The sequence below is a fragment of the Cetorhinus maximus genome, chromosome 26, assembly GCF_964194155.1.
Source record: "Cetorhinus maximus chromosome 26, sCetMax3.hap1.1, whole genome shotgun sequence".
Taxonomy (NCBI): domain Eukaryota; kingdom Metazoa; phylum Chordata; class Chondrichthyes; order Lamniformes; family Cetorhinidae; genus Cetorhinus; species Cetorhinus maximus.
Window position 1 is genome coordinate 28,808,160 of NC_135904.1, and position 25,650 is coordinate 28,833,809.

Below are 25,650 nucleotides of genomic sequence, written 5' to 3' on the forward strand. Positions count from 1 at the left end.
AAGGGGCAACACCCACAGTGAAAGTAGTGGATAGATTCAATTTACTGACTCCTACTAACTCTTTATATGCAAAAATGTGCACAAAGATGCCAAAACCCATCCTGGCATTATAATCTGAAAAATGCATACCCTCAAGCTTTGCATCAATGTTTTATTAAAACGGAAGAGGATTGTACAGCAATAACTATGTAAAGGTGTAAAGGGCTGCTAGATAGGCAAGTGGCGGCGGGGAGGGGGGTGGATATTGGTTTAATGGCTGTATCTATAAGAAATCAGGCAGCTAGGTAGAAGACATTGCATCCACGGTCACAGCCAGGTCTGTTCTGAGCTGTGGGTGGATCTGGTAGTCCTAAACAATGATACTGGAGTTAAAAAGTTTGACACTCTTAAAAACACACCTTTGTGATGTGGACTTCCCAGGTTCCGAGTTCCCTGTCATCTATACACAAATAGAGATGGTCAGAGTGGAGAACTGGCCCTTAGCATTCACACACGCTCAGGCAAAACAAAATTCCAAGGAGAAGTGCATTTGGCTCATCTTAGTTCATCCACTCAGAATAGCCTCTCCAATGATCTGTTCAGTAACTCCAGGGTTTTCAGCAGAATAGCTCGACTCAAAAATCCATTCCGCTCTGTAGCAGTGCAAGCATTTAATATTTAACTGATTTTGTTGCACTTTCTCACTAGCACCATCTGTTGGTTGTCCCTCTGTTGCAGTTTAAACTCTCAGGTTTTTTCAGCTTATCTGTCAGCATCAACATGAGGTGCTGCATTAATATCATCATATTGAGAATATCACATTCACTGTGCTAACTAGGCTCAACATCTTGGAAGATGCTTGTTTAGACAAAGGGGTTTCTTTCCAATTTTGTCAATGCCATAGAAGATTAATTAGTTCAGTGTTCTTCATTGTAAAGCCTGCAAGTGTGGTGGCTCCCATCGACGCTCCCACAGGCGCTCTCACTCCCACACACACGCCCTCGCTCTCACACGCTCTCTCACACCCACACGTGCTCTCATACCCTCCCACATACGCGCTCTCGCTCCCACACACACCCTCACAACGCTAAGTGTGGCACCTCCAACCAAGACCCAGGGAACACAGAGCGGCGGAGCAGAGTGCGGAGTCCTGGGAGGAGAATCTGACTGCAAGATCCAGGCCCCTAGGGAGGAGAGGCTGGCTGCGAGGTCAGGGAGTGAACCGCTGCGGAACAGAGCCCCTGTCATGGAGTGGGGGTGGTGGGCGGGGGTGATGCGGGAGGAAGTCGCCGACTGCTGAGTGTGTGTGAGTGTGAGAGAGAGAGAGAGAGAGGGTGTGTGTATGAGTGTTAGTATGAGTGATTGAGTGTGGGAATGAGAGAGTGAGTGAGTGAGCGAGAGAGTGGGCGTGTGCGTGTGGGAGTGGGAGCGAGAGTGAGTGTGTGTGTGTGTGAGTGAGAGTGTGAATGGTAGTGAGTGTGTTTGTGGGAGTGAGAGTGAGTGAGTATATGTGTGTGTGGGAGTGAGGGAGTGTGAGTGTGTGTGTGAATGAGTGTGGGTGAATATCTGTGACTGCGTGTGTGTGAGGGAGTGAGAAGTGTGAGTGTGTGCGTGTGGGAGAGAGTGAGGAGAGTGAGATGTGTGTGTGTGTGGCGGGGGGTGTATTGAGAGAGTAAGTGTGTGGGGGGAATGAGGGAGTGAATGAATGTGTGTGTGTGTGGGAGTGAGAGTGAGTGAGTATGTGTGTGTGTGGGAGTGTGAGAGTGTGTGAGTACATGTGTGGGAATGAGTGTGGATGAACATCTGTGACTGCGTGTGTGAGGGAGTGAGAAGAGTGAGTGTGTGTGCGTGTGGGAGAGAGTGAGGAGAGTGAGATGTGTGCGTGTGGGAGAGAGTGAGGAGAGTGAGATGTGTGTTTGGCGGGGGGTGTATTGAGAGAGTAAGTGTGTGGGGGGAATGAGGGAGTGAATGAATGTGTGTGTGTGTGGGAGTGAGAGTGAGTGAGTATGTGTGTGTGAGGGAGTGAGAAGTGTGAGTGTGTGTGTGGCGGGGGGTGTATTGAGAGAGTAAGTGTGTGGGGGGAATGAGGGAGTGAATGAATGTGTGTGTGTGTGAGAGTGAGAGTGAGTGAGTATGTGTGTGTGTGGCGGGGGGTGTATTGAGAGAGTAAGTGTGTGGGGGGAATGAGGGAGTGAATGAATGTGTGTGTGTGTGAGAGTGAGAGTGAGTGAGTATGTGTGTGTGTGGCGGGGGGTGTATTGAGAGAGTAAGTGTGTGGGGGGAATGAGGGAGTGAATGAATGTGTGTGAGAGTGAGAGTGAGTGAGTATGTGTGTGTGTGGCGGGGGGTGTATTGAGAGAGTAAGTGTGTGGGGGGAATGAGGGAGTGAATGAATGTGTGTGTGTGTGGGAGTGTGAGAGTGAGTGAGTATGTGTGTGTGTGGGAGTGTGAGAGTGTGTGAGTACATGTGTGGGAGTGAGTGTGGATGAACATCTGTGCCTGCGTGTGTGAGGGAGTGAGAAGAGTGAGTGTGTGTGCGTGTGGGAGAGAGTGAGGAGAGTGAGATGTGTGTGTGTGGGAGAGAGTGAAGACAGTGAGATGTGTGTGTGTGGCGGGGGGTGTATTGAGAGAGTAAGTGTGTGGGGGGAATGAGGGAGTGAATGAATGTGTGTGTGTGTGGGAGTGAGAGTGAGTGAGTATGTGTGTGAATGAGTGTGGGTGAATATCTGTGCCTGCGTGTGTGTGTGGGAGTGAGAAGTGTGAGTGTGTGTGCGTGTGGGAGAGAGTGAGGAGAGTGAGTGTGTGTGCGTGTGGGAGAGAGTGAGGAGAGTGAGTGTGTGTGCGTGTGGGAGAGAGTGAGGAGAGTGAGTGTGTGTGCGTGTGGGAGAGAGTGAGGAGAGTGAGTGTGTGTGCGTGTGGGAGAGAGTGAGAAGTGTGAGTGTGTGTGCGTGTGGGAGAGAGTGAGGAGAGTGAGATGTGTGTGTGTGGGAGTGTGAGAGTGTGTGAGTACATGTGTGGGAGTGAGTGTGGATGAACATCTGTGCCTGCGTGTGTGAGGGAGTGAGGAGAGTGAGATGTGTGTGTGTGGGAGAGAGTGAAGACAGTGAGATGTGTGTGTGTGGGAGAGAGTGAAGACAGTGAGATGTGTGTGTGTGGGAGAGAGTGAAGACAGTGAGATGTGTGTGTGTGGGAGAGAGTGAAGACAGTGAGATGTGTGTGTGTGGGAGAGAGTGAAGACAGTGAGATGTGTGTGTGTGGCGGGGGGTGTATTGAGAGAGTAAGTGTGTGGGGGGAATGAGGGAGTGAATGAATGTGTGTGTGTGTGGGAGTGAGAGTGAGTGAGTATGTGTGTGTGTGGCGGGGGGTGTATTGAGAGAGTAAGTGTGTGGGGGGAATGAGGGAGTGAATGAATGTGTGTGTGTGTGGGAGTGAGAGTGAGTGAGTATGTGTGTGTGTGGCGGGGGGTGTATTGAGAGAGTAAGTGTGTGGGGGGAATGAGGGAGTGAATGAATGTGTGTGTGTGTGAGAGTGAGAGTGAGTGAGTATGTGTGTGTGTGGCGGGGGGTGTATTGAGAGAGTAAGTGTGTGGGGGGAATGAGGGAGTGAATGAATGTGTGTGTGTGTGAGAGTGAGAGTGAGTGAGTATGTGTGTGTGTGGCGGGGGGTGTATTGAGAGAGTAAGTGTGTGGGGGGAATGAGGGAGTGAATGAATGTGTGTGTGTGTGGGAGTGAGAGTGAGTGAGTATGTGTGTGAATGAGTGTGGGTGAATATCTGTGCCTGCGTGTGTGTGTGGGAGTGAGAAGTGTGAGTGTGTGTGCGTGTGGGAGAGAGTGAGGAGAGTGAGTGTGTGTGCGTGTGGGAGAGAGTGAGGAGAGTGAGTGTGTGTGCGTGTGGGAGAGAGTGAGGAGAGTGAGTGTGTGTGCGTGTGGGAGAGAGTGAGGAGAGTGAGTGTGTGTGCGTGTGGGAGAGAGTGAGGAGAGTGAGTGTGTGTGCGTGTGGGAGAGAGTGAGAAGTGTGAGTGTGTGTGCGTGTGGGAGAGAGTGAGGAGAGTGAGATGTGTGTGCGTGTGGGAGAGAGTGAGGAGAGTGAGTGTGTGTGCGTGTGGGAGAGAGTGAGGAGAGTGAGTGTGTGTGCGTGTGGGAGAGAGTGTGGAGAGTGAGTGTGTGTGCGTGTGGGAGAGAGTGAGGAGAGTGAGTGTGTGTGTGTGTGTGAGGGAGTGAGAAGTGTGAGTGTGTGTGTGGCGGGGGGTGTATTGAGAGAGTAAGTGTGTGGGGGGAATGAGGGAGTGAATGAATGTGTGTGTGTGTGAGAGTGAGGAGAGTGAGATGTGTGTGTGTGGCGGGGGGTGTATTGAGAGAGTAAGTGTGTGGGGGGAATGAGGGAGTGAATGAATGTGTGTGTGTGTGGGAGTGAGAGTGAGTGAGTATGTGTGTGTGTGGCGGGGGGTGTATTGAGAGAGTAAGTGTGTGGGGGGAATGAGGGAGTGAATGAATGTGTGTGTGTGTGAGAGTGAGAGTGAGTGAGATGTGTGTGTGGCGGGGGGTGTATTGAGAGAGTAAGTGTGTGGGGGGAATGAGGGAGTGAATGAATGTGTGTGTGTGTGGGAGAGAGTGAGGAGAGTGAGTGTGTGTGTGTGTGGGAGAGAGTGAGGAGAGTGAGATGTGTGTGTGGCGGGGGGTGTATTGAGAGAGTAAGTGTGTGGGGGGAATGAGGGAGTGAATGAATGTGTGTGTGTGTGGGAGATCCATTTGTATCCAGGAGCCGATCCTGACAGCAGCCTCCACCCAGGGGGGTGCCACCTGGCGTTTCGATGCTACTGGAGGTGTTCAAGGGGCAGCTGCATCTCAGTAGGATGTGGCATACAGGAGTTCGCAACCAGCTCATTGGAAGAGAGAAGCACATTCTGCAGGTAAAGCCCTCACCCAGCACTGAGGCACGGCCTAGTCAGTCAATTTCAAACCTGTATCCCCCAGAAAGAACAATGTATTCTGCTTTTCAGTTAATGTCCTATCTTTCTTTGCGTTATCGCAAGCAGGAGCGACTCAGGCAATGGCCTCTATTATCGTGGTCGATGTGGCTCTCATATTGCAGGTTTTTTGCTAAAGTGGCCCTTGCTTGAAAAATAGTGAAGATCACTGAATTAGTTAAGGACTAATCACTAATTAAAACAGGAATTTAAGTCATGGGAACAGGAAACAGTAAGGAGCTAAAATTCTAATCGAATCACATGATTTTGTTGTATCAGTGAAAATAATTTTGTCAAACTTTCACATTTGACAGCTGAGTAAACTATGCACAAACTAAAATGTTCTCCTTAACACAGCTATTATAGTATATCAAACCACAGTCATCTTTCTGCTTTGAATTAACCACAATTTAAAAATTAAATAATTTAAATAAAACAACCCAGAAGAAAGGGTTTGCCTTTATATAGTGCCATTCTCAACCTTAGGCTCTCCCAAAGTGCTTTACAGCCAATAAAGTACTTTTAAACTGTAATCCCTGTTGTAATGTAAGAAAACACACAGCCATTTTGTGCACACCAAGCTCCCACAAACAGTACTGGGATCAGTGACCAGGTAATCTGTTTCGGTGGTATTACTTGAGGGATGAATGGTGACCAGGACACCCGGGAGAACACCCTAGCTCTTTGCATAGTGCCATGTGACCTTTTATATTCAGCTGAGATGATAGATGGGGCTTTGCTTTAAAAGCATCAAAAACACAGCCCCTCCAACAAATGCTGTGCTCAGGTGTTAGCCTAGAAAACACACTCATGTTTCTCGTACTTCTCGAATTCATAACCTTCCAACTCTGAAGCAGGAATGCCAACACTGAGCCAAGTTTCAATTTGAATTAAAAGTTGACCCCTATGGTGTGATCCATAAGTTCTGATTCTGTTCAATTACTGGCATATTCTGATGCTGAATTTCTCAAGCTGCTGCAATAAAGTATGTGACTGTGCATTTGTATAATGGTAACCATACAGGAAAGTACTGAATTTACAGTTACACCCATCACAACAGCCAACCACCCAAATTATCAAAGACCTGTGAGACTTAATGTAATTTAATGTATGCAAAAACTCCTAAGGTTAGTCATAGTTTCTGCTCTTTACAGGTGCTTTCTTAATCACAAAGAGGACATTGTTACTTTGAAGTGAGCTGAGACATTCCTACCAAGTCTACTCATAGCCAGAGATGCAAAGGTAATGGTTAGGCAGCTGTGTTGTTAAGAGGACCCAACAGGTCTTTAGAATGATACTTAAATCTACAAATTTTGCAACAGCTCTATGGAACTATGCTGCCCTCTATCATTCACACACCATTGGCATAATGCTCAAAATCACCCAGGCCAGATTTGCAAAAGGATGTTCCTTTACGTGTAATGGACTTGCAGTTTGAGGTATGATGCGAGTCCAGAAAATGTAATAACCAAACAGGTCATGTCTGTGAAACAGGGAAATCTTTCGGGATTTAAAGATTGAAAGTGTAAAGTCATCACCGAGGTGCGGAGAGAGAACAGCCACGTGGGGATGTGTTTTGAATGTTGAGAACTATGGTAACGCAAACCAGGGATCTAAGCATGTGGGACTACAATCTACAAATGATTCAGTAGCTACCGTTATAAGGGGAAAGTAACAGTAATCCATCCAATCCATAATTCACTTATAACAAATAGTGCCATTGGCTTTAATTGATGTTGTATAATACCTTTCAAATCGGTAAAGAATGAAATAAGTTTTCAGCTGAATCAGCCATTCTTACAGTTGGTACTGTCCTGATAATTTAATGCAGGCTCTAATCATAAAAGGGGTTGGTGAATTGACCTTCTGTTGCCTTGACGATAAACTGTTGCAGTAACCAGCTGTTAGGTAGGCACCAAAAAAGCTTTTAAAAACATGCTGGTTAAAATTGTGTCTGAGCTATCTGTGCTCCTCCAGTTCTGACCTCTTCTGCATCCCCTATTTTAACCACTTCAACATTGGTGGCCGTGCCTTCAGTTGCCAAGGCCCTAAGCTCAGGAATTCCCTCCCTACATCTCTCTGCCTCTCTACCTCGCTTTCCTCCTTGAAGATACTCTTTGGAACCTACCTCTTTGACCAAGCTTCTGGCCATCTGACTTAGATCTCCTTATGTGGCTCGGTGTCATATATTGCTGTGAAGCATCTCGGGACATTTTAGTACATTAAAGGTGCTATATAAATATAAATTGTTGTTTCCAAAGATCTTTCTCTCTCTGCAGTTATATCCCTCCAGCTTATGTTCTTATGAGTTTATGTCCTCTCTCCTGCATGTTGATCCTGAATAGTTTCTAGCTTTCTCTCTGCATTTTCTTCTTTCCCAGAGTGTGAAAACTTTTCTTCAACACTTTCTTTCTCTCCCCCTCTCCTGTCACACAGACTGTGCCCTGTTACTCTCTGTTTCTTTGCATCGCTTTCTCTGTAGAAAATATTGTCAGAACAGTGGGGAATTTTGGTTTTGGTGAACGTGTGGGATTAGGTGTAGGTGCTGAGGGTGTTAAATGGACAAAAATCCCAAGTGGGTTCGGAAGCTGGCTCCAGCCCACTAACTTGCAGGTTTTACTGAAGTGGGGGGGAGGCGTGGTCAAGCTCCTCCCAGTAAGCGAGTCGGCATTTTAAATATGATAATGATGGTGGGAGCTTCAAACTGAACCTGCTTTGCAGGTTTGGAGGGCCTCAGGAAGCCTGGCAGCAAGGCAAGGACAGCCTTAGGGAGCATTCTTTGTGGGGCAGGAGTGTTTCATCCTGAACCCCAAGGTGTCCCACTATCAGACCCCCTTGCCCTCATAAAACAAACATGCCACCATCCCCATGGCATCGGACCCCATCCTCCAGGGTTCGAGGATTCACCCCTCCCAGGCACACTCTGGAGGACTAGGCACCAGCAAGACAATTGTGGGTTGCAATAGATTGTATTCTGTTTTGCATTGTCCCTTACACTCAATCTCTGCCTCCTTTATTATTTCCTACTTCAAAAATAGTCACCACACTGCAAAAGTACTGCAAAGCGCTTGGGAATGTCTTGATGCTGTGAAGTACTTCTTGTTTTTAGTGTCAGCCATTAGTCACTCTCTTGCCTCTGGGTCAGAAGGCTGTGGGTTCATGTCCCACTCCAGAGACTTGGGGCAGGATTTTACCCCCCTCAGGGGTGAAGTTGAATTGCGGGCGCGTGCAGGCGACCCTCCGAATGGCGCCCCCGATTGGGGGCGCGGTGCCATTTTATGTGGGCGGGCCAATTAAAGCCCGCCCAGCGCAACATCTGCACAGAAGCGCTATGCGCTCCCTGTGCTTGGGGTGGGGTGGGGGGGGGAATCCCTAAATCGAGAGTGCGCTCTTTCGCACATGCGCACGAAAGAGTGCACTCATCTCCCTGAGGCTAAGTGCTGCCTCAGGGAGATCGGCTGTTCTGTGACAAATATTAAAAATAGAGAAAAAAAAATTCCTGACATGTCCCCTCATGTGACACTGTCACGTGAGTTGGGACACGTCCATAATGTTTACAAAAACTTTAATAAAAGTTTTAAAAACCGACATGAAACATCATCCCGCCCGTGGATGAGGTTTCGTGTTTTTTCTAATTCCCGCCAGGGCTCCCGGCTTGTCCGCCAACCTTAAGGTTAGACGGGCATGTCCATTAATCAGCTTAATGACCCTGTCAATGGCCTCAATTGGCCATTGACAGGTCGGCGGGCGCACAGCTGATTTTGCTGCGCCCCCGCCTACCGGAAAATTTAAATGGGGCGCGGTGATGTCAGGGATTCCGCCTGACGTCACCGCGCTTCATTTTACGCGTCGGCGAGAGGGCCCTGCCCCCGCCGCCCCCACTCGCCGACGGGCAAGTCCTGCCCTTGAGCACAAAATCTAGGCTGACACTCCAGTGCAGCACTCAGGGAGTCTTGCACTGTCATGTGGGATGTTAAACCAAAGCCTCATCTGACCTCTCAAGTGGATGTAAAAGATCCCATGGCACTTTCAAAGCAGTGCAGGGGAGTACTCCAGCTGTCCTGGCCAATAACAACATTAAAGAGCAGTTTATAAGACCATAAGACCATAAGCCGTAGGAGCAGAAGTAGGCCATTCAGCCCATCGAGTCTGCTCCGCCATTCAATGAGATCATGGCTGATCCTCAATTTCACTTCCCTACCTTTTCCCCATAACCCTTGATTCCCTTACTGATTAAAAATCTATCTCAGCCTTGAACATACTTAACGACCCAGCCTCTACAGCCCTCTGCGGTAAAGAATTCCACAGATTGACTACCCACTGAGAGAAGAAATTCCTCCTCATCTCTGTTTTAAGTGGGCGGCCCCCTTACTTTGAGATTATGCCCTCTGGTCCTCGACTCTTCCACAAGAGGAAACAACCTCTCAGCATCTACCCTGTCAAGCCCCCTAAGAATCTTATGTGTTTCAATAAGATCGCCTCTCATTCTTCTAAACTTCAACAAGTACAGGCCCAACCGACTCAACCTCTCCTCATAAGAAAATCCCTCCATCCCCGGGATCAACCTAGTGAACGTTCTCTTGTTACTCTGCCAGTATATCTTTCCTCAGATATGGGGACCAAAACTGTTCACAGTATTGTAGGCGTGGTCTAACTAGTGCCTTGTGTAGTTTTAGCAAGACTTCCCTATTTTTATACTCAATTCCCTTTGAAATAAAGGCTAACATTCCATTTGCCTTCCCTATTACCTGCTGAACTTGTATGCTAGTTTTTTGGGATTCATGCACAAGGACTCCCAAATCCCTCTGTGCTGCAGCTTTCTTCAGTCTTTCTCCATTTAAATAATATTCAGCTCCTCTATTCTTCCTGCCAAAGTGCATAACCTCACACTTTCCCACATTATATTTCATCTGCCACGTTTTTGCCCACTCGCTTAACCTGTCTATACCCCTCTGTAGACTCTTTGTGTCATCCTCACCATTTGCCTTCCCACTTATTTTTGTGTCATCTGCAAACTTGGTGATAGTACATTCATTTCCCTCATCCAAGTCATTAATATATATTGTAAATAATTGTGGCCCCAGCACTGATCCCTGTGGCACTCCACTAGTTACAGGTTGCCATCCTGAAAATGTCCCCCATATCCCAACTCTCTGTCTTCTGTTAGTTAGTCAATCCTCTATCCATGCTAATATACTATCCCCAACACCATGGGTTCTTATCTTATTAAGTAGCCTTATGTGTGGTACTTTATCGAACGCCTTTTGGACATCCTTATATATCTTGCGTGTTACCTCCTCAAAGAATTCAAATAAATTTGTCAGGCATGATTTCCCCTTCATGAAGCCATGCTGACTCTGCTTGATTATATTATGCATTTCTAAATGTTCTGCTATTACATCCTTTATAATAGACTCTTAACATTTTCCCAGTGACAGATGTTAAGCTAACTGGCCTATAGTTACCTGTTTTTGTCTCCCTCTCTTTTTGAATAAGGGTGATATATTGGCAGTTTTCCAGTCCTCTGGGACTTTTCCAGAATCTAAGGACTCTTGGAAGATTACTACCAGTGCATCCACTATCTCTGCAGCTATTTCCTTTAATTTCCTAGGATGCAACCCATCAGGTCCAGGTAACTTATCGGCCTTTAGCCCCATTAGTTTCCCTAGTACTTTTTCTCCTTTGATAGTTATTGTATTTATTTCCTCCCCACCTTTTGCCCCACGATTATTTAGTATTTGGTATGCTATTAGTGTCTTCTACCATGAAGACTGATGCATGATGCAAAGTATTTATTCAACTCCTCTGCCATTTCCTGGTTCCCCATTATTATTTCCCCAGCCTCATTCTCTAAGGAACCTATATTAACTTTGGCCTCTCTCTTCCTTTTTATATATTTAAAGAAGCTCTTACTGTTCGTTTTTATATTACTTGCTAGTTCACCCTCAAAGTTTATTTTCTCCCTCTTTATTACTTTTTTGGTCATCTTCTGTTGGTTTTTAAAACCTTCCCAATCCTCTGGCTTTCCACTTATCTTTGCCACATTGTATGTTTTTTCTTTCACTTTGATACTATCCTTAACTTCCTTGGTTAACCATGGTTGGCTTATCCTCTTCCTACAATCCTCCTTCCTCACTGGGGTATGTCTTTGTTGTGAATCATGAACTAATTTCTTAAACGTCTGCCATCGGTCATCAACCATATTTTCTGCTAAACTCCTTTCCCAGTCCACTCCAGCCAACTCTGCCCTCATTCCTTTATAATTACCTTTATTTAAGTTTAGCACAGATATTTCCAAACTAAGTTTCTCACTCTCAAACTGAATGCTAAATTCCATCATGTTATGGTCACTGTTGCCTAGGGGACCTTTTATTCTGAGATCATTTATTAAACTTGCCTCATTACACATTACCAAATCCAAAATAACCTGATCCCTGGTTGGATCCACAACATTTTGTTCTAGGAAACTGTCCTGAATACACTCTATGAATTCTTGCTCATGGCTACCTCTGTCAATTTGATTTTCCCAATCTACTTGGAGATTAAAGTCACCCATGATTAATATACGATCTTTTTTACATGCCCTCATTATTTCCTGATTTATTCTGTGTCCTACAGCATAGCTACTGTTAGGGAGCCTATAGACTACTCCCAACAGTGTCTTCTTCCCCTTGTTATTCCTTCCCTCCACCCATATGGATTCAACATCTTCCAATCCAAGATCATTTCATGCTATCGTACTTATTCCATCTCGTACTAACAAAGCTACCCCACCACCCTTTCCTTCCTGCCTGTCCTTTCAAAAAGTCACATACCCCTGAATATTTAATTCCCAGCTTTGATCTCGCCAATGTTGCTGTGGGAGCATTCTGTGTGCAAGTTGAGTGCTGCGTTCCTACACCATAATTGTGGCTACACTTCAAAAGTACATAATTCGTTAAAAAGCACTTTGGGATATCCTGAGGTCCTAAAAGCTACTATATAAATGAAAGTATTTTTCCTTTCTTTCTCCATGTCTTCCTTTCCCTTTGACTCTCTTAATTTCCCTCTCCTGTCCCCACACAAATTTTTTCTCTCTCTGTCCCGACTCTTTCTCCCTCACCCCTTTCTAATTCTTTCCCTGTCTCCTTTTCCTTCCTCTTTCTGTTCCTACGTTCTTTGCTTCCCTCTTATGCTTCCTCATCACAGTCTCTCTTCCTTGCTCACACATTCTCTCTCCCCTCACACCTTTTTCCCTCACTCTCCCATTTAATTTTTCTTTGTTCTCCCTTTCTCTGTCTGTCCCGTTTATTTCTCTTTCCTCTTCCTTTCTCTGACTCTCTCTCTTCCTGTCTCTACTTCTCCCTTTTGGTCTCATGCTGCCAAAACAAAAACATATAAAACTTACCTCAGAAGCCTGAGTTAAAAGTCCCATACTTCATGGTTTTTGTGGAAATCATCTCCCATCCTTCCAATATTTCCACTCAACGTTCATTGAACAGATGAGAATAACATTTATGGAGTCATGGTGAAAATGGATAGAGTTTTCCTTTGAGAAAGATCAATAATGTTTGGTTTTAACTATTTTTTTAAAAAGCAAAAAGAATAGTTATTGTTTGCCTAGTTTTTGCTGAGGTAAAATGTAACTGCATTTCTAGTGTGTTTTCAAATCACTTGGAAAAAAAAACTAATCAAAATTTCTCTCAATGGACAAAGAGCAAGGAGAAAATTCGACCAATGCATGTTTAGAAATTAGGCACCGACTGAAACATCTCCTTAAGCATTAGAGAATAACAACAGTGCATCAACTTTAGCCACACTCTCCAGTAACGTTGATGTTTGATGAACATGCTAGGCCTGTGGTGGAACTTGTGAAGTGGAACTATAGCTAGACTCAGGTATTTACTTAAAACTAGTTTATTTACATTATGTACAATATGTACAAGGTGGGTTATGGAGTAGGCACGTCTCTGCTGAGTTGCCTGTCTACTGTATAGAGTCTCTAGTACATGACTACTGATGTAACAGGTACACCATAGTCTACATCACTCATTAACATAGCTATTCTAATCATTTAACCCTTTACACTACAGTTGAGGCCTTTAAGTAAAAACTTTGAAGGGATTAAAAGACATACAATTCTGTTCTATGGCTAGAGGTAACAACCTTCGTGTGAAATATGTTAAGTTTTTTGTTTTTTTTTTCTTTTACTTTTTTCCGTTACTTTGTACGTGGTTAATTTCAGTTGCTGAGGAGAAAAAAACAGGATGGGAGAGGGAAACAATTTTTTCACCTTCTGACTTCCTTTAATTGAAGATTGTCCTGACTGGTCACTCAGGACTGGTTGCTTCTTTTCCAAGGACAGGACTTTATGTCCCATGGGTGGGCGGCGGCTGAACAGATCGGGCATAAAATAGCGCGCGATGATGTTAGGCGAGCGTCCCGATGTCATCCCCGCGCAATATTTCAGTCGGCCGTTGGTGCGAGAGTCGGCAGCCCGCCCGCCAACAATTAAGAGGCCTATTAAGGCCCTTAATCAATTAATTGAAAGCTATTTTTCGCTGCACTTTGGTGGGTGGGCAAATCGGCCTAGTGGCCTTTTGATTTTTTTTTGGAAAACCTCATCCACGGGCGGGATGAGGTTTCCCCAATTAAATAAAAAATAAATATAAATTTTTGGGCAGAATTTTTATTCCGTTTATGTTATTGTGAGTTAAGTCCCATGTCGAGACACTTTTTTCTGATTTTAAAATCTTTTGTTTGTGATTTTAAAATTGTTCAGCTCCCTGAGGCAGCTGCCCCACGGGGGCTTTCAGTGCGCACTCCCCCCATGCCTGCGCGGACTTCTGCTCTTGCCCTTCTCCCGCCCCCCCCACCCACCCCGGGGCAGTGCTGAGCCTTTCAGGATGCCTTTCACACTGGCTGACCGTTAATTGGCCAACCAGCGTGAAATCGCGGTCGGGAGCCAATTGCGAACGGCGAACCATTTCCTGGCCGCTCCCAGGCCCGTCTGCCGTGACCTCCCGACAACCCGAAAATCCTGCCCCAAGTTTCTATGTGAATCTTCTCACTTTCGTTTCGCACCTTGTCCCTTTCTGATTTGCTTCCATTTTACTTTCAGCCAATCAACAATGCGTGAGAGGAAAAAATGTATCAGCAAGTTTCCTTTTTATTCATTCGTGGGATGTGGACATCATTGACAAGGCCAGCATTTGTTGCCTATTCCTAGTTTCTCTTGAATGGCTTGCCAGGCTATTTGAGAGGGAATTTAAGACTCATCACACTGCTGTGCGTCTGGAGTCATATGGAGGTCAGACCAGGTAAGGATGGCAGATTTCCTTCCCACAAGGCAAGGCCAGCAATTGTTGCTATCCCTAATTGCTCTTGAATTGAATGGCTTGCTAGGCCATTTGAGAGGGCATTTAAGAGTCACCATTTAAATAATCAGGTAAGTGGAGTCTGGTGGTGACGGGGCCAGTGTAGCAAGCCCTAGTGAGTGGCAGAGGGGCTGGCATTGCTGGGGGTAGGCAGTGCTGTTGCCGCAGTGACAGCGATTGATGTCCGAGAGACCTTCCGTGGGCCTAAGGCTGCCCAGAAAGGAAGGGTCACCCAGGAGCCACTGGGAGGCCGTCAGGGTTTACCTGGCAGTCTCCCCATGCATTGGAAGGCCCACCCTTACACTGGTAAAATGCCAGTGGAGGTGGGATGGGGCCCTTAAATGGTCATTTCGGTGGCCCAATTGGATGCCAGGAGGGCGGGTTGTTTGCCATCTTTCTCACCACTGACAAAATGGCATGACGGTGGGAGGATAACAGTCATGTCTCCTTTCGCCTTTCAGCGCTATTTTGCCAGCCTTCCAGTCTCCCAGCCTCTCCTTAAAGGGCTGGTAAAATTCTGCCAATGTGTTGTTTGATAGGGAATATATGGATTAGGAGAATGTGTCATTGTAATATCAGCTGGTGTGCACTCACCCCTGAGTAGGAAGATTGTTGGTTTGAGTCCCATCTGAGAGACTTGAGCACAAAACGTAAACTCACATTCCAGTGCAGTAGTGTGGGAGTGCTGCATTGTCGTATATGCTGTCTTTTGGATAAGATGTTACACCAAGGCTGTACCTGCCCTCTTGGAGTGGGGGTGGGTGCAGGCAGTGGTGGGGGAGTGGGGTATGAAAAGGAGGACTGAAAGAGAGTTGGTAGTGTAGTGCTAATGTCACTGGACTAGTAACCCTGGGGTCATGGGTTCAAATCCCACCATGGCAGCTGGTGTGATTTAAATTCAATTAATAAATCTGAAATATAAAGCTAGTCTCAGTACTGGTGACCATGACAGCTATCATCAATTATCATAAAAACCCATCTAGTTCACTAATGTATTTTAGGGAAGGAAATCTGCCGTCCTTACCTGGCCTGGCCTACGCATGACTCTAGACCCACAGCAATGTGGTTGATACTTAGCTGCCCTCTGAAATAGTCTAGCAAGCCACTCAGTTCAAGGGCAATAAGGGATGGGCAACAAATGCTACACTTGCCAGTAACGCCCATATCCCATGAAAGAATGTTTAAAAAGACACGTAAGATCCCATTACTTCATTCAAAGAAGAGTCAGGGAGTTCTCTCATTGTCCTGGTCAACATTTACCTCTTAACCCACACCTAAAACAAATTATCTGGTTATTTATCTTGTTGCTATGTGCAAATTAGCTGCTATGTTTTCCACATTACAGCACCACACCTCAAAAGTTGCAAAGTGCCATGGGATGTCTTGAGGTCATAATAGGCACTATATAAATCTAAGTTTTTTTCCCCCTTTTATCAAAAAGCACAATAATAAATCACTGCTAGATTGGTACCAGAAACAAATTCAGATTTGAGAACAAGGCAATGAATCAGCAGTTTGGCAACCACATCCCCGGCAGGAAGGTTACATGGAATCTGGAGAGACCTTAGCAAGGTAGCATCAGAACCCTGCTCATAATCTAAGGCCTGCAACTCAATAGATTTGCTACTCTTTGTAGAACTTTAAAATTAAAATTAAACTGCAAAACATTTCAAACACTTCCGCAACAGCTTTGTGACTATTGCCTTAGTTTCAACTCTCTAAACATTTACATTGAAGGAATTAACCAGTAGAATACTCTTATTTGGCCAACAAAGTCTCCTCTGGTTATCTTTTTGAAAACATTTAAAGAATTAGCCAGGAACTTCCTTGGACATGCTCCAGTTTTGTCACCAGAACTTCACTGTAACTCTGCTGGAAACCCTGTTTATGTAATGTAAATAGAGTTTCCAATGATTTTAAAAGGGAAAAAGCAGAAGCTGCTTCAAGGAAATTGATGACCTTTTTTTTCCAGATTTGCATGTTTGGGCATGGCTCAATGATATTATGATAAGCCTCTTATCACAGAACCCATGCACCAAAACATTACCTGCTTCCAACCCCATGTGACCCTCGCTGCTGCAGAAGCACTCATCCACGTCTATCGCCTTTAAGCTTCTGCCAAGTCCTGCTCCGGGCCTGATCTGTTCCTCTGTGAAGTGAAGATGAAGTGAAGATCTGTTCCTCTGTGAAGATATTTTGTGATTAAAGATGCTATTTTTTTTCTTTATTCTTTCACAGGAGATGGAGGTGTCACTGGCAAGACTAGCATTTTTACCCATCCCCAATTGCCCTTATACTGAATGGCTTGCTAGGCCATTGCTAAAGTTAAGAGTCAACCACATTACTTTGGCTCTGGAGCCACACGTAGACAAGACTGGTTAAGGACGGCAGATTTCCTTCCCTGAAGGTCATTAGCGAACCAGATATGTTTTTAAAAAATTGATGATGGTTGTCATGGTCACTATTACTGAGACCAGCTCTGTATTCCCGGTTTATTAATTGAGTTTAAATTCCACACAGTCCAAGGTAACAATCTACCCCAGTGTTTCCCATGTGACGGAAACTAAAATCAGAGGCAATGTCTGCACCCAGTTCTCCAATCTTTGCCCCCGTTCCACACTGGGACAGATCTTGCAATTTTGGGGTTAAACATAAGAACATAAGGGCAGGGGTAGACCATTCGTCCCTAAGAGCCTGCTCCACCATTCAATATGATCATGGCTGACCTTCTGCCTCAACAGCTCTTTCCCACTCACTTCCCATATCCCTTGACCCCCTGAGAGACCAAAATATATTCAACACGGAGCATCTACAACCTTCTGGGGCACAGAATTCCAAAGCGGCTGCAGTGGGATTTGAACCCAAAGAGTTCACCTGGGCTTCCAGCTTAGTAACATTACCACCTGCCACACCTCTCCAGCAGGCATGGAGAATGGGTATAACAGTGTTAATGGTTACAATACTAGACTAATAATCATGAGTTCAAAACCATAGCAGTTTGAGAATTTGAATTCACTTTTAGAAATTCTAGAAATGAAAATCTGATGTCATTAAAAGTAAGCATGAAGCTGTAGATTGTTGTAAAACCCAACTTTTTAACTAATATCCTTTCGAGAACAAAACCTGACATAATACCTAGTCTGACTAATAATGTGATACTCAATAAATTATCTAACTCTTAGTGAGCAAATAGTATGATATGTTTGCGTTATGGTGTTCCAGACATGTTGAAAATTAGTTTGACACGAGGAATGATTAACGAGACTGGCTAAATCAACACAAGAAAAGAGTCACAAGACTAATCGTGATGGGGAAAAAAAAAAGGCAGACTTTGAACACAATGTTCAGGAGTTCCAAGCAATTTCTACTGAGACATTGATGGTAATAGATCAAGAGTGAAGCAAAAGGAACATGCCTATATAATGCAACTGAGCAAGGACAGATGTAACATTTATGAGTTGATACAGTCCATATGTGCATTCTTGGAAGAATGATTAGCAACTCCCGCACAGATTGACAGGGATGGGAGCGTTCGAACATGACTATGACCAGGTTTTTCAAATTCCCAAGAAGTGGCAGTCTCACACAAAAGATTTTTGCATTTTTCAAAACTCATTCTCAGAAAGTGGGCATCACTGGCGAGGCTCGCATGGATTGCTCATCCCCAACTGCGCTGAGAGTATATTGGGCCTTCTTGAACCACAGCACCAGGCTTTTATTTCACTGAGTGGCTTACAGGCCACTTTAGACGATGTTTAAGAGTCAATCGGCCACATGGGACTGAAGCTGGAGTCACACATAGGCCACCACTGGGTAAGGACAGCAGGTTTTGTCTCCCTCCCTGAAGGACATTAGTGAATCAGTTGGGGTTTTCCGCCAATCTGACAGTTTCATGGTCATTTTTATTGATACCAGCTTTTTATTTCCAATTTTTTTGTTGACTACCTGAGCGTGGGCAATTGGGGTGTTTTCTCCTGAAGTATTCCAGTGCATGAAACATATTTCAGTCGGCCTTTAACTCAACATTCATGGCTCCCTTTTTCTAGAAACCTATCTATTGAATTAATAAATAGAACTTGCTTCTGTACTTTCAACATTCTTTGTCAATGTATCAATATACACAAAAACCAATTACATCAGTTTTTCCAAACTAATCCAAATGCACTCTCAGAATCACAAACTGCACTGATGAAAGTATACGGAGAGAAATATTATTTCAAATGCTATTTCCAATGCCAAAGCACCAAAATTGTGAACCCTCTCCGGCGCACAGGTCAGAGAATTGAGGTCAGTGCACCTGAGCCACAGCAGGATAAATTTTCACTGTTGGCAGGGTGTTAGAAAGTGGATGGATCAACCACCCATTTTACACCCCGCCCACTATCTGAAGTCAGTAGAAAGCAAAACTGGACAGTGTCTAATAACTGGCTGATCCATTTTCCACTCAGTCCAAAGTAACAATCTACCCCAGTGTTTCCCATGCTATGGCAACTAAATCAGAGGCAATGTTTGCACCCAGTTCTCCAATCTTTGCCCCCGTTCTACACTGAGGCAGGATCGTGCAATTTTGGGGTTAAACATAAGAACATAAGAGCAGGGGTAGACCATTCGAGCCTGCTCCACCATTCAATATGATCGTGACTGACCTTCCGCCTCAACACCTCACTTCCCATATCCCTTGACTCCTTGAGACACCAAAATATATTCAACAATGGAGCATCTACAACCTTCTCGGGCAAGAATTTCAAAGATTCACAACCCTTTGAGTGAAGAAGTTTCTCTTTATCTCAGTCTTAAATGATCAGCCCCTTATCCTGAGACTGTGCCCCCCCGTGTTCAGCCAGAGGGAACAACCTACCCTGACAAGCCCCTTCAGAACCTTTAAGACTCTTAACAGTCACACTAATCCAGGTAACATCTTAACCGATTTCTTAAAACTGCATTCAAGAATAAAAGGGTTTAATATGCTAGAGATCGTCTACGATCACTCACCAGACTGAATCTTACTTAAGATGAAAATCTTCTCCACTGTGACACAATATCCATTAAATACTATGCAAAATGTTGTTCATAGAATCTCACAGCCATCAAGGAGGTCATTCGGTCCGTTATGCCTGTGCCAGCTCCGCGAAAGAGCTACATAATTATTCCCACTGAAAGTTTCCTCTAAACTGTGTGAATGCCTGACCGTGCAGCAACCTGCAATGTACCGTGCAGTGCAATAAGCAGGCCGCACATAAAGAGAGAAAAATTAGAGGGAACGTGGATCCTACACCCCTGCTCATTCCTCATAGCCCTGCAATTGTTACACTCGGGTTTTGGAAGATCAAAATATAGATCAGACATTTAATCAGATAAGGCCAAATTGTGTGCATTCCTTCCTATATCAGAATAACATATTGATCAAGTTATCAGGTGATGAACAGTCTTCAGGGCCAATAATGACTTTTTTTTAAGTGTGAAGGCGCTTTTAAAATGTGCAGTGGGTGCCAGAGGAAACATGACAGAAGTTAGGACTCACATTTCCTTGTTTCAATTGTAGTGATTGTGGGGCCAGAAAGATTTGAGAAAATTATACTGTAGTGTCAATGGTAAATTACAGGTTTCCTCACCATATTGCATGCTCCATCAATCCTGTTTCACATCAGAGAAGTTGAGTCAAAATTTAATCTTCTACATTCAGGAGATTGATATACAGATGATGAGGTTCTCTGTGATACTTTCTACCAGTCAAGACAATGCAGTGCAGCTGGCATGCTGGCCGAGTTATTTACAATGATACAGAACAGTGAAGTGTAGCTATAATTGCCCTCGTGTTCCTTGCATAACCATGAGGTCCTGGTTTAAGAACAGTAGATCTGGGCATAGCTGTTTTACATTGTGAATAGTACAGATTACCCTCAACAGAGCAATGAGTCTTCAGGCGTTTTGACTCTTTCAAAAGCAAGATATGGATTTTCCTCTGCAACCTGTCAAACAAGGCTATAATAGTTAATTAGAGTGGAGATTTTCTGGGTTTTTATTTCCCTTATTCTTTCATGGGATGTGTACATCGCTGGCAAGGCCAGCATTTGTTACCCAGCCCTCAATGCCCTTGAGCTGAGTGGCAGAGGGCAGAGGTCAACCACATTGTTGTAGGTCTAGAGTCACATACAGGTCAGACCAGGTAAGGATGGCAGATTTCCTTCCCTAAAGGGCAGTATTGAACCAGGTGGATTTTCACAACAATCGGTTTTAGCTTCATGGTCACCATTACTGTGACTAGCTTTCAATTCCAGATATATTAATTGAACTTAAATTCCACCAGCTGCTGTGGTAGGATCTGAATCCATGTCTCCACACTATTAGTTTGGGATTACTAGTCCAGTAACATTACCAGTTACAGCACCATCTCCCCCTTAGGGCATTGAATGTAGCTAATATTGGGGAAAGAAATGGGGCAGATTGCCACGCACGGTTGTGAAGGACCCCACCTAATTATCTGATATTTGCTGCACCCTGGTCATGACACTGAGAAATATACCTTTTATACCAGGGTTGATACAAGTTTTGTGGAACAATGAATGGGGCAGTGAGTGACGGAATCAGCTGTGTTGCAAATTCTTGCTACAAATTTGTCTTTTTCAACTGTATTTGTTATTTGTTTTTCCCAGCATAGGTTGGATGATGTTGAATTTGTATCTATGTACAGCAAAATGTTAAGAGGTTTAAAAACCCATTTGAGAATTGATAAGAGACAGTGCAATCAGTATTTCTAGATAGAGTTGTTGATAGTGTTATAAGCATTTAAGACATTTATCCATCCACTGTTCAATTTGATAAAATATTTGATGCGGTATCTTTTAGATGCTGCTGCATAACTTTAGCACACGTTTCTACAATAATTTATTAACTAGCAAAAATAATTAAAGGGCCAACACTAATATTTTCTTCATTAGATAAAAATGAGAGAGAGTTGTTCAGATTAAACTCTGCTTATCTATTTTCACTTGGGTTTGATCCCAACTGGCTTGCAAACTCCCCTATCAGCCCCGTGTTTTATTTTTCCTCGATTAGGAGATTACATGCTTGTGGGGAGTTGGGAAGTGTCTAGACCTGTGGCTGCAGACAGCATGACTGTGGGGCAAGCTCGATAGGCCAGCTGGTCATTTCCTGCCTCTCAGAGATTTGTATGTTTTGCATACTCTCAGGGTTGTTCGTGTTTAACAGTGCTTCATTCAATGTGCAATTTGGCATAGAGTTCAGAATGGCTAAGAAACAGGAAGACTACCTTTGTGAAGAGGGGGTTGGATTGAAGAGTGCTTCTGTAAAGAGGCTAATTAACTTGGGCAGTAACTACATTTCTCTACAAGAAATGAGAGGAAATTAATTTATTTAAAAACAAGATTAACTCACTCTAATAAGTCACAGTTTGAATGCTGGGAGTGGAGCATTCATAAATTGCAACTGGAACCCTGACAGAAAAAGCTGAGATTTTAACCACCATCTTTATCCACACTCTCACAAACCAAAAGGCAAATGAACATCATTTATTTTTGTGTCCACACTGGCCAATTCATCCATTTCCTCTAGTTTAAGCCCCACTGTAATCCCGCAGAGTTATAAAAGGAGTATATATCTTTATGTAAGATCTGGATTTAACTCTTGAAATGAACATTCCCCAATGTGATCAGCTGGCAGGATCAGAATGGATTAGTGAAGATGCGTTATTTGTATGTTTCTATGTTGCGGCTGTCTGTTTTCCTTCCTCCTCTCTTTCTCATACGGTACTGCTGTCAGAGGTGATGGTAAAGTCCCTTTGCTAATGGTATCGTCTTAACATTGTAGCTCCAAAAGTGTGATTGTAAATTCTACTCAGAATCTCCCATCAGTTCCAACTGGCTGTAATTTATAACCATGTAATGGATTCATCTGAATTGACCTGTCAAAGTACACAACCAATAAAGAGACACTATCCTACAAATTGATGACTTAAGTGTCAAGTGTGGGTCAGTCGAAACACGCTCTCCTTTGAGTCAGTAGTTTTTGGGATTTAATCCCCAGTTAAGAAACTTGAACATATAATCTAGGTAAACAGTCCAGTGAGGGAGTACTGCACTGTCAGAGGTGCCATCTTTTTAGATGGGATGTTAAACTGAAGTACATCGGTCTTCTCAGCTACGTCTAAAAGATCCCTATTTCCAAGAACAGCACAGGAGTTCTCCCCAGTATCCTGGCCAATATTTATCCCTCAACCGTCACTTGTTAAAAAAAAGTGACCTGGATATTTATTTAATTGCTGTTTGTGAGAACTCGCTGTGCACAAATTGAAATTTCGTACATTATGATGGTGACTAGACTTCAAAGTACTTCATTGGTGGTAAAACGTTTTTATCCTGACGTTTTGAATGGTGCTATATAAATTCAAGTTATTTCTTTTATCTTTTCGCTCAAAGAACCAGCACAAGCACAGTGGGCTGAATGGCCTCCTTCTGTGTTGTGAGTTTCTATGATTTTGCTCCATCTTATGTTGCAGAATAAGAAAGCCCAAATATCAAAGGGTAAAAAGCCCAAATATCAAAGGGTAAAATACAAGAAAACTCTGACTTTTGTTTATTATCTGGCTGCATGGCGCCTACAATGGGCAGACAGTGTTCTCACTCATGCACCAGAGAGTCAGTGTAGCAGGAACAAGAAAACTCTCTTCATGTTCCAACACTCTCAACCTGTGTTGAATATTCACTGAACAGAACTCGTTGTGGGTGGTGAAACCGGCATCATCACTGGGCATTCAAATAGCTGGAGATGTCCATGTAAAATGTAATAGTAAGTAATAGTGTGTGTGAGTGTGAGAAAGGGGGAGGAAGGAGGCGCAGGAGAAAGGGGCCGAGGGGCACAGGAGCAGTGGACATGAGGAGCATAAGAGGGAGGGTCCAAGACGCACAGGAGGGAGGGGGCGAGGGGCATGAGAGAGATGAGCACAAGGGGCACAGGAAAGTAGGGTCTGAGGGGCATGGGAGAGAAAGGGTTGGGGGCACAAGAGGGGGAGGGGCGGCGGGTATGGGAGAGATGGGCACAAAGGCCATGGGAGAGAAGGGGCCAAGGGGCATTTGTGGGGGAGAAGCACGGGAAAGAAGAGTCAAGGAGCACAAGAGAGGGGGCAAGGTGCATGGGAGAGAAGGGGCCGATGGGCCTGGGGGGGAGAGAAGGGGCCGATGGGCCTGGGGGGGAGAGAAGGGGCCGATGGGCATTTGTGAGTGGAGAGAAGGGTCAAGCAGCACAAGAGAGAGGGGGTGTGGGGCACAGGAGAGAGGGGGTGTGGGGCACAGGAGAGAGGGGGTGTGGGGCACAGGAGAGAGGGGGTGTGGGGCACAGGAGAGAGGGGGTGTGGGGCACAGGAGAGAGGGGGTGTGGGGCACAGGAGAGAGGGGGTGTGGGGCACAGGAGAGAGGGGGTGTGGGGCACAGGAGAGAGGGGGTGTGGGGCACAGGAGAGAGGGGGGTGTGGGGCACAGGAGAGAGGGGGGTGTGGGGCACAGGAGAGAGGGGGGTGTGGGGCACAGGAGAGAGGGGGTGTGGGGCACAGGAGAGAGGGGGTGTGGGGCACAGGAGAGAGGGGGTGTGGGGCACAGGAGAGAGGGGGGTGTGGGGCACAGGAGAGAGGGGGGTGTGGGGCACAGGAGAGAGGGGGGTGTGGGGCACAGGAGAGAGGGGGTGTGGGGCACAGGAGAGAGGGGGGTGTGGGGCACAGGAGAGAGGGGGTGTGGGGCACAGGAGAGAGGGGGTGTGGGGCACAGGAGAGAGGGGGGTGTGGGGCACAGGAGAGAGGGGGGTGTGGGGCACAGGAGAGAGGGGGGTGTGGGGCACAGGAGAGAGGGGGGTGTGGGGCACAGGAGAGAGGGGGTGTGGGGCACAGGAGAGAGGGGGTGTGGGGCACAGGAGAGAGGGGGGTGTGGGGCACAGGAGAGAGGGGGTGTGGGGCACAGGAGAGAGGGGGTGTGGGGCACAGGAGAGAGGGGGTGTGGGGCACAGGAGAGAGGGGGTGTGGGGCACAGGAGAGAGGGGGTGTGGGGCACAGGAGAGAGGGGGTGTGGGGCACAGGAGAGAGGGGTGTGGGGCACAGGAGAGAGGGGGGTGTGGGGCACAGGAGAGAGGGGGGTGTGGGGCACAGGAGAGATGAGCGCAAGGGGCATGGGAGAGTAAGGCTAAAGGGCACGGAAGAGAGGGAGTAAAAAGCATGGGAGAGGGTGTGAGGGGCATGGGAGGGGGCGAAGGAACATGGAGAGGGGCACGGGAGAGAGGGCAAGGGGGGAATGGAGGGGGGAATGGGCATCAAGAGAGAGCGGGAGAGGGGCAGGTGGGGTGTATGAGTGATAGGGAATGGGAGGGATGAAAGAGAGGGAGAGAGAGAGGGAAGGGGGAAGGGGTGGGGTGAGAGGGGGGGGGGAGTTTCCTACCTGCGAAGATCCCGCAGCCCATCCCCGAATCGGTCCTCAAACTCCTCCCGGGCCAGTTTCTGGGTTTGGGATCCGTCCGAGCCGAAGGTGGACAAATCCAGCACCGCCGAGACCGCCTGGAAACCGGCGGCGAAGTCGCTGAAGCTGATGGAACCGTCACCGTCCACGTCCAGCTTGTGGAAGAGGGGGTCGACCTGGCAGCGGGAGAGGCTCAGCTCCCGGCAAACGCTGCAGAAATCCGCAAACTCGATCCGCCCCGAGCGGTTCACATCACAAGCCGAGAAAAGCCTCCTGAGGTCCGGCCGGGTCATCGCCCCCGTCTCCATCCGGAGCTGGGGAGGGGGCTCAGCTCCCTCTCACTGAGGGTGGGGGCTCAGGTCCCTCTCACTGAGGGTGGGGGCTCAGGTCCCTCTCACTGAGGGTGGGGGCTCAGGTCCCTCTCACTGAGGGTGGGGGCTCAGGTCCCTCTCACTGAGGGTGGGGGCTCAGGTCCCTCTCACTGAGGGTGGGGGCTCAGGTCCCTCTCACTGAGGGTGGGGGCTCAGGTCCCTCTCACTGAGGGTGGGGGCTCAGGTCCCTCTCACTGAGGGTGGGGGCTCAGGTCCCTCTCACTGAGGGTGGGGGCTCAGCTCCCTCTCACTGAGGGTGGGGGCTCAGGTCCCTCTCACTGAGGGTGGGGGCTCAGGTCCCTCTCACTGAGGGTGGGGGCTCAGGTCCCTCTCACTGAGGGTGGGGGCTCAGGTCCCTCTCACTGAGGGTGGGGGCTCAGGTCCCTCTCACTGAGGGTGGGGGCTCAGGTCCCTCTCACTGAGGGTGGGGGCTCAGGTCCCTCTCACTGAGGGTGGGGGCTCAGCTCCCTCTCACTGAGGGTGGGGGCCGCTCCTTGATGTCCAGTTGCCTCTTTACGTTGCCC

General features: G+C 46.4%; 1 protein-coding gene across 2 annotated transcripts in view; it reads right to left on the minus strand.

Annotated features, from left to right (window-relative positions):
• Positions 1–25,067, minus strand: part of rasef2 (RAS and EF-hand domain containing 2) — a 76,651-nt gene extending 51,584 nt beyond the window's left edge. For both annotated transcript variants that reach the window (XM_078530424.1, XM_078530422.1), the window contains exon 1: positions 24,738–25,067. In XM_078530424.1, coding sequence (XP_078386550.1) covers positions 24,738–25,063 — 326 coding nt within the window. In that variant the 5' untranslated portion in view covers positions 25,064–25,067. The remainder of the gene's footprint in view (positions 1–24,737) is intronic.
• Between the last annotated feature and the right edge of the window lie 583 nt (positions 25,068–25,650).